Source organism: Fringilla coelebs, assembly GCF_963513975.1.
Source record: "Fringilla coelebs genome assembly, chromosome: 8".
Lineage (NCBI taxonomy): Eukaryota > Metazoa > Chordata > Aves > Passeriformes > Fringillidae > Fringilla > Fringilla coelebs.
In genome coordinates, this window is record NC_140066.1 from 25,485,910 (window position 1) to 25,502,696 (window position 16,787).

A 16,787-nucleotide genomic window follows, 5' to 3' on the forward strand; every position below is an offset into this window, starting at 1 on the left:
CGCACACGCGTGAGTTCCCGCGGCCGGGAGGCTGCGCTTGGGACGGGCACATCCACACGCACGGAGCCGGCTCTGGAGGGATGCTGCTGGATGGCCGGGTCCGTGGGTGCGCTCTTACACACGGGAGGCACCCAAGAGCCGCTCATCCCAGCTGAGTTCCCTCGTGCCCCCGTACCAGTGGCTGGCATCCAGCCTTTGTGCGTACATGTACACGCACACACACAGGGCGAGGAGCACCCACACCGCTGTAAACACGAGTCTATGTACATATACATCAAGAGAAGCGGGGAATGACGGCTGCTTTCTCTCGGCCAGGAGCACACATACCAAATCAGGAGAAAAGGCTGGGTGATGCTCCAGCTGATTCGGTGCAGCGCGGTGTCCCGCTCCCGCCCCCGGCCCCGCTCCCGGCCCCCGGCGGCGCGGCGCGGCGCGGCGGGTGACTCGGCGGTGTATTTCAGCGGCGGCGGCGGCTTGGCAAGGCTCGGGGCTCCTCCCCCCGTGTGGTGGTACCCTCTCACTTGATCAAATCCTTGAACGTGAACAGTTTCACTGAAAAGCACTTTTGAAAAAAAAAAATATCCAGCAACAGTAAGGAACAGAATCCAACTACCGGGGAGAGTTTTTTTTCCTTTTCCCCCCCTTCTTTCCCTTTTTTTTTTTTTTTTTTTTTTTCTGGTCATCGTCTCAGAGGCTGAGAAAGAGTCAAGAGAAAAGCAAAGAAGAGAAAGAAGAAGAGCCAGAGAAAGAGGCGCCTTTTGCAAATAATAAATATTATAATTAGAATCCGGCCCCTTTCTTCCTTAAAAAAAAAAAAAAAAAAAGCCCTAAACGCAGCGCCTCATCCCCCCTCCCTCTGCAAGCCCCCCGACTCGCTCCGCAAAGGCATGGAGAAGGGGACCAACTGCTTTCCGACGTGCCACACCATTTTTCTCGCCTGGACATGGTTCTTACTTCTCTCTTGGTGTTGCACCGGCGCCGAAATAACTTGCAGATCCTGCTCATCTCCATCGCCCTCCTGGCCGTCCTCCTCGTCTCGCCTTAGAGAGGAGCAGCGACAGCCGCCGCCGCCGAGAGGATTACGGAGCTGGCCGGGCGGCCGAGCGCGGGGCTCGGTCGGGGCGGCGGCCGCCGTGGAGCCGGTGCCGGGCGCGGAGCCGGGGAGCCAAGCGGGGCCGCGGGGAGCGGCGCTCCGCGCGGCGGGGGCGGGAGGCGGCGCGCCCGGGAGCCGAGGCCCGGCGGCGCTGCGGACCCGCCGGAGCACGGAGGGGCGCCGGGCGCTGCCGGCCGGTGGTGTCCAGGGGGTGCCCGCGGCCGAGGGGCAGCGCGGCGGCCGCGCTCAGCCCCGCGGGCCCCCGGAGGATGGGAGAGCGGCGCGGCCGCGAGGGGCCGAGGAGCCGAGGCTGAGCAGCACCACCTTCGCGCTTACCGGGGATGCGGCGCACAACCAAGCCATGGTGCACTGGTCCGGACACAACAGCAGCGTGAGTACCGCCCCGCACACCCGACCCGACCCAGTCTGGTCCGGCGGCGCTTGGCGGGGAGGGAGCCGGGACAGCGGCGGGACGGGGCTTAGCCTGCCGCTACGGCCGGGGCTGCGGGGAGGAGCGGGGCGCTGGGCGGGCACCGTGCCCTTATCGCCAGCGGGAGTGGGAGACGGAGCGATGGCCGCAGGAGAAAAGTTTTCCTGGGGAAAGGTGAAGGCGAGTGGGAGTACGGTTCTGCCCCCGCCCCCGGAGGTAGAACCGCGATCCCGGGGCAGCGCTCCGGAGGGCCGGGCTGGCCCCAGCGCTCTTCTCTGCGCTCCAGCGTGTCCCGTGTGCCACTCCCATGGGGACCCCCACTCTCAGTCTCTCCGTATGTAATAAACACCGTGGCACGCTTCTCTGCCTCCCTGCCTGGGATGTATGATGCGCAGGGCTAGTGGAAAAGCCCTCCAGTGCCCCGCTGTGAGTGCTGGAGGCAAGAGAGATCCCATTAATTCATTAAGGGATGGAAAGCTCCACAGCACGTCATGGAGCTTTGAGGGGAGCCACGTAGTGCAAGCAGAGTGGAAAGTTTATAAAAAGATCCGTGGCATCTCACGCCAATTTCCTGAAGTCAATAATAACGAGTCTCTGAGGTGTCCCTGAAAGCCTGTGGGACTGTGTGTGTGCGTGTGTAGAGGGCATGTCCCAAAAGCCCACACGTTGTGCCATGATAGTGCAGGACCCTCCCTCACACCCGCTCTGCAACGCCCGGCAGGTGGCTGTGGACAAAACTTGAAGTTTCTTTTTACTTGGTATTAGAAATACCATTTCTACTCTCACGTAGTCTGGGAACAGATGTAATTTAAAGGACTCTGGGAAACCTTTATGTCTGATGACAATATTCCCATTATTCTGATTATTATAGCTTGTTGCTGCCTTGAAAATGCCTCTTTTATTGTTTTGCCACTATTGGAAATGAATATAAAGCAATTAACAGCATAAAGCAGATAGGCTGCATTTTCAGATACATTCTTCATGGAACTTACTAGCCATGAAAAAGCACATTGTCTACCTACTTCTCTATCTGTGTCTCTATCTGTGCATCAGCTATAGGTTCTAATGAGCAATTCAACTATTTTTTTTACTTGAATATTTTTTGTCTATTTATTGCTACTTAGGCAATAATTCTGACAGCAAGGTAGATGTTACTTTGATTTAACCAAATTTTAAAGGCAGTTGTGTTTGCCAGACATGAATTTCACTCTCATTAAAGATGAAAGCAAACATTGAAGAGAAAACAGCTGGATGGTATATTTCAGCACTACACTTGTTTCTAGGACTATTTATTTTTAACATAACATGCCATGTACTGGAGAAAACAACGTATATGCCCTCTCTTTTGTTTCATTTTGATGCTGAATTAAGGGGTGTTGAGTAAAAGAAGCTTAAATGCCTCCCCCATGCCTTCACAGCATGGATTTCCAATAATTTTGAGAATTTCTGCTTAAAGTAGCAATGAAAACTCATTCTGTAGGCATTTGCAGGGGAAAGAAAGGTTATTTTTTTTCTAAAGCACAGCTCAGAAAGTGATTTTCACAAAATTCACTCTCCTCGGTTTCTTTCACAGAAACATAGCATTTAAATAACTAGATTCCTTATTCTTTAAGTGACTGAGAAGGGTTATGAAAGAAAATATCTTGATTGTTCATGGCATGCCATTAGGATTTTGCACCTCAGGATACCATGCATTGAAAGCTTCCAACTCAAAAGCACAAGCTAAAGCAAAAGACTGGTGTTTATTTCCAGGGTGGTGTTTGTAGGAAGGAGAAGCAAGCATGATAATAAATTCTAATGTTATCTTTTTGTGATTTTCCTAATATGAAGTCTAGCATTCTGAGACTTTTTCTCTCCTGTCTTTTGCAGAACACATACTGCATTTAGTAATTAATTGGATTTTTTTTTTAACTGTGTAGAGAGAAAGTTATATGCTGAACCTGGGTTCTTTCATTAATTAACAGATAAGGCTGAATCCAATGTCTGTTTTTCTGCTGCAGCTCAATTTTTACTTAATTCTACTGTTGGTGTGTCCATGGCACAGGGACATAAAGCAATTTGCCCAAGGTCACTCGGGCAAAGAGTGTGGCTTCTTTTGCCAGCCACATTGGTCCCTGGCCCAACATCACAAAGCATAAATTTTCTTAGGTCACAAGAGATGTAAAGCAGCAGGAAGGTGTGTTGGAAATGGACAATAGATATTAACTCATGTCATGGTTATGCCAGTTGACCTAGTAGAGTAGGTAGGATGTCAGTATGTTATTGCATTCAGGCTCCCAAAGCAGTAAAGAGGCAAACAGCTTGCTTTCACTAATTCTGTTACTTGAACAGACTTCAAAACCTCAGTTTTTGTCACTTATGTATTATTAAAAACATGATCAGTCAAGTTTTGTGCATTAGTAGTGGGGTATTCCTAAAAACTGAATGGATTTGCAAAGAAGATCTGCAGACACTCCACAAAAGGGAGGTCTTTGCAGCTGCTGGACGTTTTGTTATCTAGAATGTTAAAGTCCTCTGCTTCTTAATTATTGTTATTTTAAAAGCAAGTCTGTGAATCTCCTCTCCCCCTTTTCTCACACATCCCTGAAATCACAATTTAACTTACTAAAACATAATCCCTTCCAGGCAACAAACTTTTGTTTTCTGTATTTGCAGCTAGTGAGGTCAGGATTATGACAGAGGCAAAAAGCTGGTGAGATCAGGGAATTTGGGTTCTCTGCTTTGTCCTGCCCAGAGGCTTTTTCTGTGACCTTAGGAAAGACAATTAACCTCTCTGGATCTCCTCTTTCATGTTAAACGAGGATAGTACTACTTAGCTACCACAAAGTGGTGGTGTGGAGCAGAATTCATTTCTGCTTTGTACAATACCTGAGGATCTTAAAGTGAAAATCGTTAGGAAAATACAAAAATGCTAGTCTGTGTAGAAGAGAGGTTTGTGTTCTCTAGGTTCTTATGAAGGGCACTTGGTTTAATTCAGTGGGTCTGATATTGGAAAAAGTAGACTTCTATTTGGGCTTCAAGTATCAATCTGCCCTAACAGAAGCATTTATTGAGCAAGGTCATGAAGCTCTTGAGGGACCTTGGAGAGATCAGATAAAATGTTTTCTTGCCAAGGCTTTTCTAAAGAAAGGAGAATTTTTAGTGAAAAATACTGTTATTCCCAAAAGATCTGCAAACCATTCTTTTTCCAAAACCATTTCTCTCTGAACACATATGCTGTGTACAAATTCAGTGAGCAGTTTTGAGTCTACTCTTGTTTTCCCTCTTTAGATGTTTATGTTAGAGCATGAAATTTTTCCCTCTTCTGCTCATCAGATGCTCTTTCCAACCTTCTTGTGAAGATGATCTGATTCCTCATATGATCTTTTCCTCCTTACTCTCACCCTGATTTCTAGGATAAGGACATGCATAAAAAGGTATCAGCACCTTTAATGCTCTTAGAGTTTTAAATCTCACTGTCTCTGTTTCTCACTGTTTCTTGATAGTAGGTTTTCCAAGAGAATACAGTGAATATAACACACTTACTAGGATTGCTCTCCTGGTATGATCACTGGTGGAATGGGAAATGGGAACTGTTTTTGTTACGTTTCAGAGTTGTCCCTATGATGAATGTAGCTGTTCATAGAAAGTACTTAATTTCGTCCATGCTTTGTCTGTGATGGAATTACCACAAATTCTGTGGCATTGGGGCTGGCATTGTTTTTTTCAATATGAGAAGAAAAAATGCACATTTCTAGCTTTCTCTGGAAGACATTTTCAATCCGCTCTCTGTGGAGATGCTGCAGCTATGATCACTGCATGCTTTAGCTATCCCATGTATATATGCCTTTGCCTTTTTTAGTAACCAGAGGCAAACTCCACAGAATGACTGAATATTAAGGGTTGGAAGGAATCTTAAAGATGATCTAGTCCCAGTCCCCATTGTCATGGACAAGGACATCTCCCAAATTCTGGCATAAATTCTCCCAAACTTCTGGACTAAAGATGAGAAATTCACTATAATGCCCCAGTAAGAGCAGGAGAGGGTATTTGTCTAAGGCATGTGTATATTGCAGGTTGCTGCAGCCAGGACAAGCTCCTCTATGATCCTAGGGGCTGGATTTTTCATACTACATGAAAAATGTCAGCAATGCAATTTTTTAATCTCATTGTAGTGGAACGGTGCAGAAGATAAACCAGTGGAAGTCTGGTGTGCTACAATGATGCAGCTGCTGCTTGTGCAAATCATGCAATTGCATGGATGCTTACAGCATGATCCAGGCCCTGAAAGCTGGGAAAGGCAGGATGAGAGCTGGTGAGACCCTGGACTGGGGCCTGGCTTTGTCTTGGCAGCCGTGCTGCACTGTTTTGTCCAGTCAGCCTGTGACTGTCATTTCTAGAGTTAATGTGGTTTCAAGATTCACTCCAAGACTTGGAATATGAGATGCCTTTGGGACAACGTAGTAAAAAGGAGGCTAATAATGCTGCAGTAGCTTACAGACCTTGGAAGTTGAGTTAGAAGATGCAGCTTATCTTTTTGGTTGCAGAGGGATTAGTATGTGTTAACAGCCCCAACATACTGGACATCAGGTTGGATGGAGGAAAAGTTTCTTCTCAAAGGAAGTGCTGCAGCAAGGTATCAGAAGGTCTTTGGGGATTTCCAAGACTCATGTGAAGATGATGATCTGTTGGGAGCCACTCTGCTCTGGATGGCTTTTCTTTACCTCCTGCTACCACTGATCCTTTTTCTTTGCCCTGTCAAGCTCAGTGATAAGCAGGTTGTGCAAGTTCTCCCAGTGAAGCCCGTCCCTTCCGGGAATGATTCCTCTGAATGCTTTTGGCAGGGTTCTGGTGTGATCTGCTAATGTACTGGTGGTTGGATGCTGAGACATTACTCACTCCCATGGAGCATTACAAGCTGGGGAGGCCAATGGGATCACTCTGTGCCAGGTAGTTTTTCATTAAGATGCCTTGCAATGCAGTGTGTGATGGGCAATATTTGCAGTTCCAAATAGACTGCTATGCTTGGAAGGGAGGAAGGGAAATCTTTAGGCAGGCAAAGCTGCATTTAGTTGTCAGCCATGGGTAACTGCTCCAAAAGTCCAGCTGGATTTCAGTCTAAAATGTTTAGTCCTAGAATGCAAAAATGGTGAGAGAGCAACCACATTAATTGTGCTGCCTTTGGCAGATATTTTAATTTCTATTCTAGACTGTTTTGTTCTCAAATAGCTTTTGAGTATGCTATGGTCTTGTTGCCATTGAAGGTAGGCCAACTCCGGCAAAAGGTCTTTATGCATTTCTACTTTTCCTCTACCTTCATTAATGTAGCTTGCTACTAAATTCCTTCTCCAGTACTTTGCCAATCCATTTTTAATTAATGTTTAAATAGAAGATTGGAAGTAAAAATGAAACCAGCGTGGCAACTACTTTTGTGGTTATGTTGAGTTAGTAGACCAGGGAGAAGGCATCTGGAAAATATTTTTTGTGTTGTTTCTCTCCAGACTGGTTTCAATGCAAAGTCAATTTGATGTTTGGACCTGGGTACTGTTTGTGGATCCCAGGAAACTGGCAGGTTCCCTGGGCCGTTTCCCTGCCTGGCACAGCAAACTGTTGATGTTCTCATAGTTCCAAGCTCAGTAACAGAACTGCTCCTGTCTGAGGTGCCTATCAGCAGTTTCTCTTCAAACCTCAGTACTCAGACTTTGCTGTGATCAGGGATGATGCCCTAGGACTTGTGGCTAAGTTTTCAAAGTGGATTAAATGCAAATAGAAACAGCTGTGTGATTCTTCAATTATTTTTTTTCATACTGGAAAACATTCATCCAATTAGATGATGAAGTCTTTTGAAAATGGGTTTGAGTAGATAATGTATGTTAGGCAGGAGAGGTTTTTCTCAAAAGGGAGGTGAGATTAAACATATATATTCTTGAAGGCAAGGCTGTAGGAAGATGAAACTTTCTGAGAGTTTCCAAATTTACAGCTGCATTTGTAGTAGGGATTTTAGGAAACACAGGAGACCAGTGTTGTCTGATGGGAAAAGCACAGGTTAAGGGCAAAGATCTTTAGTGTTACTTGCACTGAGGAATACCAAAAACCAGTCTTGCAAACAGTCAAGAATTGACTCAAGTCATACTGTAGTATCATGCTCCTTGAGCTCCCTGGATGACTGTGGGTAGAACAGAGAAGAGTACACGCTTACATCTTCACTCTCACACAATTCCAGATTCATTCCAGAATTGAGGGCCAGGCCTCATGGCTGGGGCTGCTTTGAGGACATTGCAGGGGACCTGTCAGTTGTGGAGGTAATGCTTGTGTTTGACTGGGCTCTGATCAAATTTGTCTTCCATTGAGAATCTGTGTTTGAAGGTGTTGAATCCAACCTGCCCCCGCTGAGACAGTAAATTAAATGACATGTTCCTTGTGAAGCACTGAATGCTATAATTGCAGAAATTCCCCAAAGCAGCAAAGTATTTGTTTGGATCCTCAGTTTAAATTGATATAGGATTGATCTAGGCTATTTTACTCTAGTGGAGAATTCAACCTGGAGGATCCTAAAGCAGTGGAAAGCAAGATTGAGAAATGAATACAGAGGTGAGGAAACATGGAGCAGGACAGCAAGGACACCTGTGGGCCCTTCACATTTCCTGAATTACAGCCACGGGACTGTGGGCAGATGAATTATTTTCTCTCTTGTCCACAGCCTTTCACTGTCTCTTGTTTGGCTGGGAGAGTTTGTTACTCTGCAGGAGTTTGACCCACACTGTAAGCCATGTTGGACACTGCTCTGGTGACATAGTTGGTGGAGCCCAACAGGAATTTTAAGCTGGAATATCCCTTAGCTGGACTATACTTTGCTGCAGTCACACCTTTGCATACAAGTTTCCTGGTTTGCTTAAACTTTGTGTAGGAATCCAAAGTAAACAATTTCCAAAATCCTAACTTCTCCTCATGTTCAGGGCGAGCTGCACCACTGTTGTTAATATTTCCTCCATGCAAAAAGGAGAGCGTGGAAGTATTTCCTTTCCTGCCTTTATGGGGTATTATGAGACCGAGGCAACTGAAGAAAATGTGCTGCATGTTTGTAGAGCGGGGCTGTGTGGGTGTAAACATATTTGATAAATAATCTGCCATGGAAACTTTAGGGTCAATTTCCAGCCTTCATAACCAGTGGAGTCGCAGCATGCAATAAAAGTAAGAAAAGATGGATGCTGAGTTATCAAATCTCACTTTTGTTCCTCCCCCTCAGTGCTGAAGGAGCCCTGATTGCTCTCCCGCTGAAACGAGTGGCGCAGCCCTGACACTGAGGCTGTCACGGTGTTTTTTCCCCTTTTTATTCCAACATGCGACACAATCGCCAGGCAGGCAGCTCTGCAGAGCAGCCCAGGGCCTGCGTGCCCCAAATAGCCCCGGTTTTAATCAGCCCGGCGTGCCGGGGATGGCTCCGCGGGCGCAGGCCGAGGGAAGGGTGCGGGCTGCCGGCGTGAGGGAAGCGGAGCCGGGCGCTAGAGGGAGCGTGGGCCTCTGAGAAAGGAGGGAACGCTGCTGGAGCCCGGACTGCGTGCTGGGAGGAGGGCAGAGGCTGCTGAAAGGTGGATATGGAAACCCGCTCGGAGTCACAGACCCTGGGAAACTCCCGCTGTCTGGGGTTCCCTCTGCGAGAGACGAGAAGAGTCCTGCCAGGCACTCGGCCGTGGTCCAGCGTTCCGCCATCCCGTGCAGCTGATGCTGGCTCCCTTTGTGCTGCCAGACTTTCCCTGAAGATGGTTTTCCCTGTGCCGGGTCTCTCCTCTGCACCGTTCCCTCCAGCCTGAGTCGTGCCTGTGAAACCTCCGGCATGGCCCTGCTGCTGTGGGCGAGGCCGTGTTGAAGCGTGCGGCCCGGGAAGCAGCGCAGCACCCTCCGCCTGCTCCGCTACCCTGCCCCGTTGTTGTCCCCCTGGGGACTGCTGGCAGAGCCACTCCTGCCCATCTGCTCCCTCTCCTGTGCCATCGACAGCGGCAGGGCAGGAGAACTGAGCTCCTTCACTTCTCTCCCTGTGCCTGATCCGAGCTTGCCCTAACAGGTCCCTGCCACTTGGCACTCTTTTTGACCAAGCTGAAGGGTGTTGCGCAAATCTTAGGGCTTGTGATCGTCCTTTCTTCTCTTGTGGATGTGGAGGAATAGAAAGAATTGGAATTCTTGCCAGCCACTGCATTTTGGGACAAATAAACGTTTCTTGGGAAAAATGGTTGCACTAGCTCATCCCTTTGGGACTAAAATCTAGGTTTGGGGTTTTAAAAAAACTAGGACTGAGCAGCTGCGAACCACTTAGATCAGTGATGGGCTGAAGAACTGGGATGCTGGAAGCAACTGCTTTGACTGCATCAGTCTGTAACATGGGTACTGCTGGTACACCTTCAGTGGTGCTGCTGGTCAGCTCCTGAAATGGGTTGTGCCTCTCCCTGGGATTTGGTGGAGGACCCCAGTGAGGGGTTAATGGAGCAGAAGTCTTGGCACACAGCTCCTCCTGACTTTCAGGGCAGAGAGAAATGTGTGGGTTGAGTTCAGATGTTCATCCTTGGGCACTGGAGGAGAGCAGGCTGTGCATGCAGGTTGTGTTTGTGATTCGTGGTCTTGCCATTGCACCTAAAGTGTCTTGGATTCCCTATCCGCAAGCAGGAGTTTACTCGCATGAAGGGCTCTCACTGAGGCTTGAAATGGATGGACATTTGCAAAAGCTGTTGTGTGGAAGAGAATGCGTAAAACATGATTATCTTGCTCTTGCCAAAAGGCTTTAGGACCACCTCATAGGTGCAGGGGGGATGGAGTGGGAGCTTTAATTGGTTGTTAGCCTTTCCCTGCAGTTGGTGCCTGTTTGAAAAATCCTTCTCAGCTGTGATCAATACCATAAGGTGCAGGCAGATTTGGCTGGTCTTTGGCCTTATTGCCTCTGTTAGTAAGCTAGAACGTGAATTCTTTCTGCATAAGGCAGTGGGGTGGATGGCTGTGTATACAGAGACATTTCTCTGTTCCAGTCCTCCTGTCCTTTACTACCAAATCCTACCAATTTTGTGCTTGCACAATGGCAGACATGACTGTACATAAAAATGTCTTTTGCTGCCTCCTTCAGCTGTGTATTCCAAAGGTCAGTGAAAGGAAGGTCAGTAGTATAACCTTTTTTCCCCCCCTTTTCCCCCTTTTTTAAAACTGAGGCGTGCAAGAGAGGAGGGATATGTTCTGGGCTGTGATCGGTATTGATGGGCTACTTAATAACAAAGCACTTTATTTCATTGCTACAGCTTAGATGCTGTATATATTTTTTTTAATAAGAGATTGCATGAAAGGAAAAATTGGTGAAGAGGGGAAAGAACAGGGCTCTCAATAGTGGAAAAGTAAACATGGTCAGCTAAAATCGTTAACAGATTGATCAAGTTAAAGCACTGCAAAGTTCTGTCTCAGAGGGTTTTAACATGATCATTGTCTGCTGTTTCAATCCCTTTACCTGCTTGGCTTGACAGATCAAGCCATTTCAAATTGCAGTTGCTTTTAAGCTGGATGAGAATTAGCATGATGAGACCCTGGGAGCCATGAATTTGGGCTTTAATTGGAAATGCAGACAGGAGAGGAATCACATCTGTCTAAGCAGGGAAGTGGGAGCTGACTCTGAGGTATGTGTATTGTTTGGCATACTCTAGGATGATAGCACATGTAGGTTTGCATGCCTGTTTGGGCAATCTTACATGGGATAATGTAGAAGCATTAAAGTTAGCATTAAGTCAAAGAAGTGGGAGTAAAGTTCAAGGGTCTTGTAAGCTTCTGTGGTCATTAAGGTGGCCTTCCTCTTCATGTTCCACTTCACAGCCAAAGGGGAAAGTCTTTGCCCAATGACAGGTGCAGGTGAAGTACTCCTGAGTGGGACAGGGCAAATGAATTTTCCATCTGCCCCCTTGGTGGGGCCTGGTTGGGTTTCCTCATGGCAGTCTTCTGCCAGGTGGAGGGCTGGACCAGTGTGTGAGGGGTAATGTCCTTGTTCTGTCACCCACAGTGTCTCTCTAGTTTTATTCCCAACCAACAAAATATCATTAGTTCTCGACTCTACAGTGGGAGCGTGGATGGGAGTGCAGATGGGTGTCTGGGGCTGGGGCTTGGCACTTGTGGACAGCTACACCAGCTCTCTGAACTTGCATGAACCTTGTGTTTGCAGTGGGACAGGGTTTTGCTTCTGTCTGGCCAAAAGCCCCAGTGCAAGACACAAGACTGGTGAGCCTGCATGTGAAGCTCGCAGTGTGTGGTGGGAGAGGAAGACATGCACACCTGCCTACTGGGCCCTGAAAAACACATTTGTACCTGCCCTGGAAAGAGCTTGCCTATGAGACAGAGAGATTGCAAACCAGTGTGATAGCCATGCTACTTGAGACAGCTGGTATCTCAGAAGAAAGAATCTTTGTTCAGGTGTACTTTGGCAACTATTGGAGCAACACCAGGATAAAGCCCCATTCACTCAGTGTCCATATCAGGTGTCACAGAGGTATAATAGAGATTGTTCAGCTGTCTATGGTCAGACTTTATGGGTGGCTGAGCCTTTACCTGAAGGGCTTTCAGAAAAGTGTGGGATATGGAATAGAGCAGAACAAGATCTGGCCAGGGCTGCCCACCAGATTATGATTTCTGCTGAGTGATTTTGAGGCCCTGCCCCAGTAGCCATGCTGAACGCTTAATCTGGTCTGTTAGAGCTGTCTGCTCTCTGAAGGACCAGGAAATAAACAAAATGCCTGGTCATTTTGTTAAACAACAGAAGTTTGCAATCACTTAACTGTATGCCCTCCCAGGACTATTTTCTCTCTCAGTGTTTGCTATCATCTCTGTTACCATCCCTTATTCTGCTGCCTGTTTGGAAGGGTGAAGAGTGGCACAAGGTGTACTTGGCTGAGCATTACAGATGTGCTGGAGGGCTTGCTGTGATTGATTCATCAATCAGCTGGAGTCCTGCCAGCTATGAAAGTGGACACTGGGTGCCTTATGGTTTGGGCCAGATATTATTTTGGAGCCTGCTTTTTCACTCTGCTCAACTTAGAGGAATTCTGCACTTCTGTGACCTTTTATCCCCTGTTGAGTTCAATTCAAATTGGTCCAAAGATTCCAAAGTTGTCCTTCCAGTGCTAACTCACACATAGCATGGTCTGTTGATCCAAAGCAGAAATGGTTTCTTTTTCAAGGCACCTAAACCACAGCTACAGCATCAGCACGGAGGAGTCCTTAATTTTCTTAATTAAGTGTTCACGTTGGTTTTTGCTATCCTGCCTGGAAACTCCATTCCTTTAATCAAAAGGCACCACTGCTGGTAGTGTAGCATTCTCAGTTTGCTTATACAGCACCTCTTTGTGGCAGGTTCAATGTACCCGCCTTTCCCTTTAATTAATTTCAGATTATCTGCATTACTTGTTCCACCCCACATACTGTAACAAAGCCTGCCTTTTCTCAGTTGCACTGAGGTTTTGTTCTTATGGCTCTCAGCTTTGTGGCTTTTAAAAAATTATTTATTTGTGTTTCCTGTAGTGCTCCTGGAAACAGGCAATAAACTGGTTTGGGGAGATGAAAGGCAACTCACAGAAAGGGGAAATAGGCAGGTCTAACTCTGCAGAATGAGATCAAATGTTAGATGATAAAATACTGAAACATTTGAGAATGCTATGTCTTCTGTAGAAGAGGAGATTCTCATTTTCTTTCCCAAAGACAAAGTTTAACAGTCATGAAAATCACTGACTAGTGGAGTGGATGCTGCTCTCAGACAGGCTGGAATGAGCCAGAGTTCTCCTCATGTGCTCATCCTGGAGGAGACAGGGGTGAGAGGCCAGAGCTGATCCATCGAACGTGTCAGAACTCAGGAGTGAGTCAATATATGTGTGAAAGTGTTCTGTTTCACACCTTGAGGGGACACACATTGTCTAATGCTGCACATCCTTACCTGAGAGAGTTGGCTGTAACATTTACTGCCCTTGGTACCTAACAGGTTTAACAAAACTAAGCCTGCTGTTACCTGTGTTTGTCAAAATCAGCTGCATGGGAACACCTCAAAGTAGAATGGGAGGGGACAGAGTGGATCTTCCTGGGCTTTTTTACATCTTTTAAAGTCCCATTTTAATCCCTAAATTGTTTTAAAAAATTGATTTTGAAATGTAGAGGATAATATGCCTACATTTGTATGTGTGTAAGGATATGTGACCTGATAACTACAGAACTAAGTATATAAGCATATAATTAGAATAAAACGTAAGTGCCATGTAGCCAGAGATGATTTGGGGCCATAGTCTGATTTTTCCTGCTTTTCCTCTGTTCCCTCTCTATGCCCCCCACTGTAACCTGTGGGCTCTGATGCTATTATATGTGCTGCAGATCCCTTCCTCCTCTTTCCTTTGCTGTGGCCTTTGCACAGTGGCAGTGACTTGGACAGGTTTTGGTATGAGTCAGAGTGAAGGTTTTTCTGTGCCTTTCACAGCTGGTTTTGGAACCCTTAGTTATACACCAGGTTCCTTAGGCTGAGCATGGTTGCTGGTGTGCTGAATTTGGAGCTCTCCTAAAGCACGTGTCCTCCCTGGGTTCAGCTCTGCTCTGCTCTCATCTGCAGCTCTCACTGATCAGGAGATGGCAGGGAATGGTAGCAAGGTGGAAAAGAGCTGGCAATTAGTTGGGGTCTGTCCTTTCCATCTTTTCTGTCTTGAGCTGAAAAATTTTATTTTTTTTTCAGAAAAAAATGCTTGTGGAGTTTTAGGGTTTAAGAGAGAAGTAGAGAACTGTGTTTAATGATAAACATTTGGAACAATGGAGGCTTTCTCCCCACCCAGCTTTATGTACAGCACCTTGCACAAATTTTGTGACTTTAGAGGATGATGTGTATGATACAGAAGGCAGAACCTTGCCGTTTGTTTTTACCTGCATATATGGAATTTGAATTCCCTGAAGAGGAGGCAGCATGGGCATTCCCTGCCAGCTTGTTTCTACAGAACTTAGATGATCAGTTGTGATGGGGCAGATGTGGCCTTTTCTGTTGTTTCTGACTTTTTGACACCAGCCTCTGCCAGTCCCTGAGGTAGCACAATGGTCAGTTTTGTGCTTGCTTTCTCCCTCCTGAATGTGGGGCCAGAAGGTGTTTTGCTCCTGTGATAGTCCCCTGTGGTGAATTTTTCTTAACAGTGCTAGCTACAGGGAAGGTAGTTTTTTCAGGTTCATTCTTTATTTAAATTCTCTGCCTCCAGAGGCATGCTTGTGCCTGACTTGTCCTGATGCATTTTCCTTGGGCATCCTTCTGCTATGGCAGCTCCTGCCCAGGGCACAGACAGAAAATGAACCTAAGAGATGGAATTAGCACCAGAGGAAAAAAAAAATCAGTCCCCTGAGCAAGGCATGCACAGCCACTGGGAGCTTAAGTAGTGTTTGGATGATGTACTGCTTTGTGCCTAAGTCCTGCTGGGGTGAAGGAAGGAAAGTGATTATTCGAAGTCAGGGGAATCTGACTCCCAGGAGTCTGGGACACAGTCAGTTCAGGTTAGACATGCCATGGCTGAATGATACTTGGAGTTGTCTCAGACAAGAACTGGGCAGAGAAATGCTGTCAGGAGGCTTTTCTCCTTCTTGTTTAGGCTGAGTGGGTCATTCTCACCTGCCTGGGTGCATAAATTGCTGTCGTGTGAGCTAAAGCTTTAGACCACTGACTAAGTAGTCTGTCTTGCCATTAACTGAAAGGAGAGGAAGGATGTCAGTAAATGCATATTAGCCTTTCAAGGGGTACTGTTCAGCCCATGTTAGTGTTCTAAAATCCACTCTGGTTTATGGTGATTTCATGCTGATATTGAATCAAGCTCAGTAGGGCTTGATTTCTGCTAGTGTGGGCCGGACCCTAATGTGAATAATGTGGGTCTTTAAGTGTCTTTATGTATCTCCTTTAACTTGTACCCTTCCCCCCTCCCCGTCTTCTATTTTCTTTCCTATTGTTCTGAACTTGAGACAGTGAAAATGAGTTATCTGATTGTGGGGAACATGACTAAGTCTGTGACTTAAGGAAGGAAGACTCAGGTATTGCTGTAGTGTGGGCAAGTATCTTTCTCTCTTTCTTGCATTGATGAGAATCTTGGATGTTCAAGAGCACTAGCATATGCTTTAGCAATAAAAACAGTAATGGTAATTGCCTACCAGTGATTTGGACACTTAAGGGTGAGAATTGCCAAGCTGGAACTTGCCAAGTCTCCGTTCTTTTGGAATATTATAATAAAAATATCAGTGTTAAACTGTATCCTCAATGCTGTTGGGCTTGTTCTGGGAGAAGACAGGTATCCCTTCCTAGTGCAAATAGTGTCTCTCAAAGTCTTTTGTGCCACTGTGGGCTCTCAGTGCACTGCTTAGCTAAATATCTTCACTGCTTCTGGGGGGTAAATGTTTTGAGAGGTCACAAACACCTGCCTGAATGGAAGTTGGAGGGAGGGAGCCATTTGTAATAACCTAGCAAACCAGGCCTTTAAACATTGTGCTATGCTGTAGCCATGGGCTGGGGTTGCCAGCCTTTTCTGTGCTTGTTTTAGAAACAGCTGCTATGAGGAATTTTTTTTTTTTTGGCTGGATAGATAAAGAGTACACAGACTTGGCCAGACACACCAAGTACTGTGAGTGATCTCTTTGCCAGATTGCTGGATCTCTCACTTCTGCTTGGAGTAACTTGTCACTGGAACCCTTTGGTTTGTCTTTTGTTCTCTCTCTTTAATAAAACTGCTGTGCTTGGTTTAAATCCTTGCTATTGCAATAAAATCTTGATAAGGACCTTAGCTTGATGAAGCAGGAGTTCCTGTCAGAGCAGCATGTTTTATTTCAAGGGCATATTTTTCATCTTCGTGATGCTGAGTAGGGCAACAGTAATACCTTCAAAGTCAATGCTGATACACTGATGAAATGTCAGTAAGATGAGAATTTGACCCACGTGCCTTCCCCTTCTCTGGCAGCTGGCAGGCTTGGACAGGATGGAATTTGAAAGCCTTTTCCATCTGCAAGACTGTGCTTCTACCTGTGTTTCATAACAGACAGCAACCAGGAGAGCATTAACACAGTGATAAATTACCAAGTGTCAGAAGCCATCAAGCTGCCTGGTGAAGCAGAGGTGTCTCTTGGAGCGGTTGAGCAATCCAGGAATGCAGTCCTTTAGAAATAGCTTTGAGTGATGATGAGGGCTTCACTTGCAAAGTTCCACCAAGCAGTGTCCAAACAGCACATCAAACAAAAATGAAGCTTCTTTATTGCCTTGGTAGAGGCCATCCTGGCTTG

At 46.4% G+C, this 16,787-nt stretch overlaps 1 protein-coding gene across 1 annotated transcript in view; it reads left to right on the forward strand.

The window, feature by feature from the left end:
- Positions 1-692: 692 nt before the first annotated feature.
- SORCS3 (sortilin related VPS10 domain containing receptor 3) overlaps positions 693-16,787 on the forward strand; it is a gene marked incomplete at its 3' end in the record, with an annotated part of 260,788 nt that continues 244,693 nt past the window's right edge. Inside the window, exon 1 of the mRNA XM_084210407.1 lies at positions 693-1,484. Coding sequence (XP_084066533.1) covers positions 888-1,484 — 597 coding nt within the window. The 5' untranslated portion in view covers positions 693-887. The remainder of the gene's footprint in view (positions 1,485-16,787) is intronic.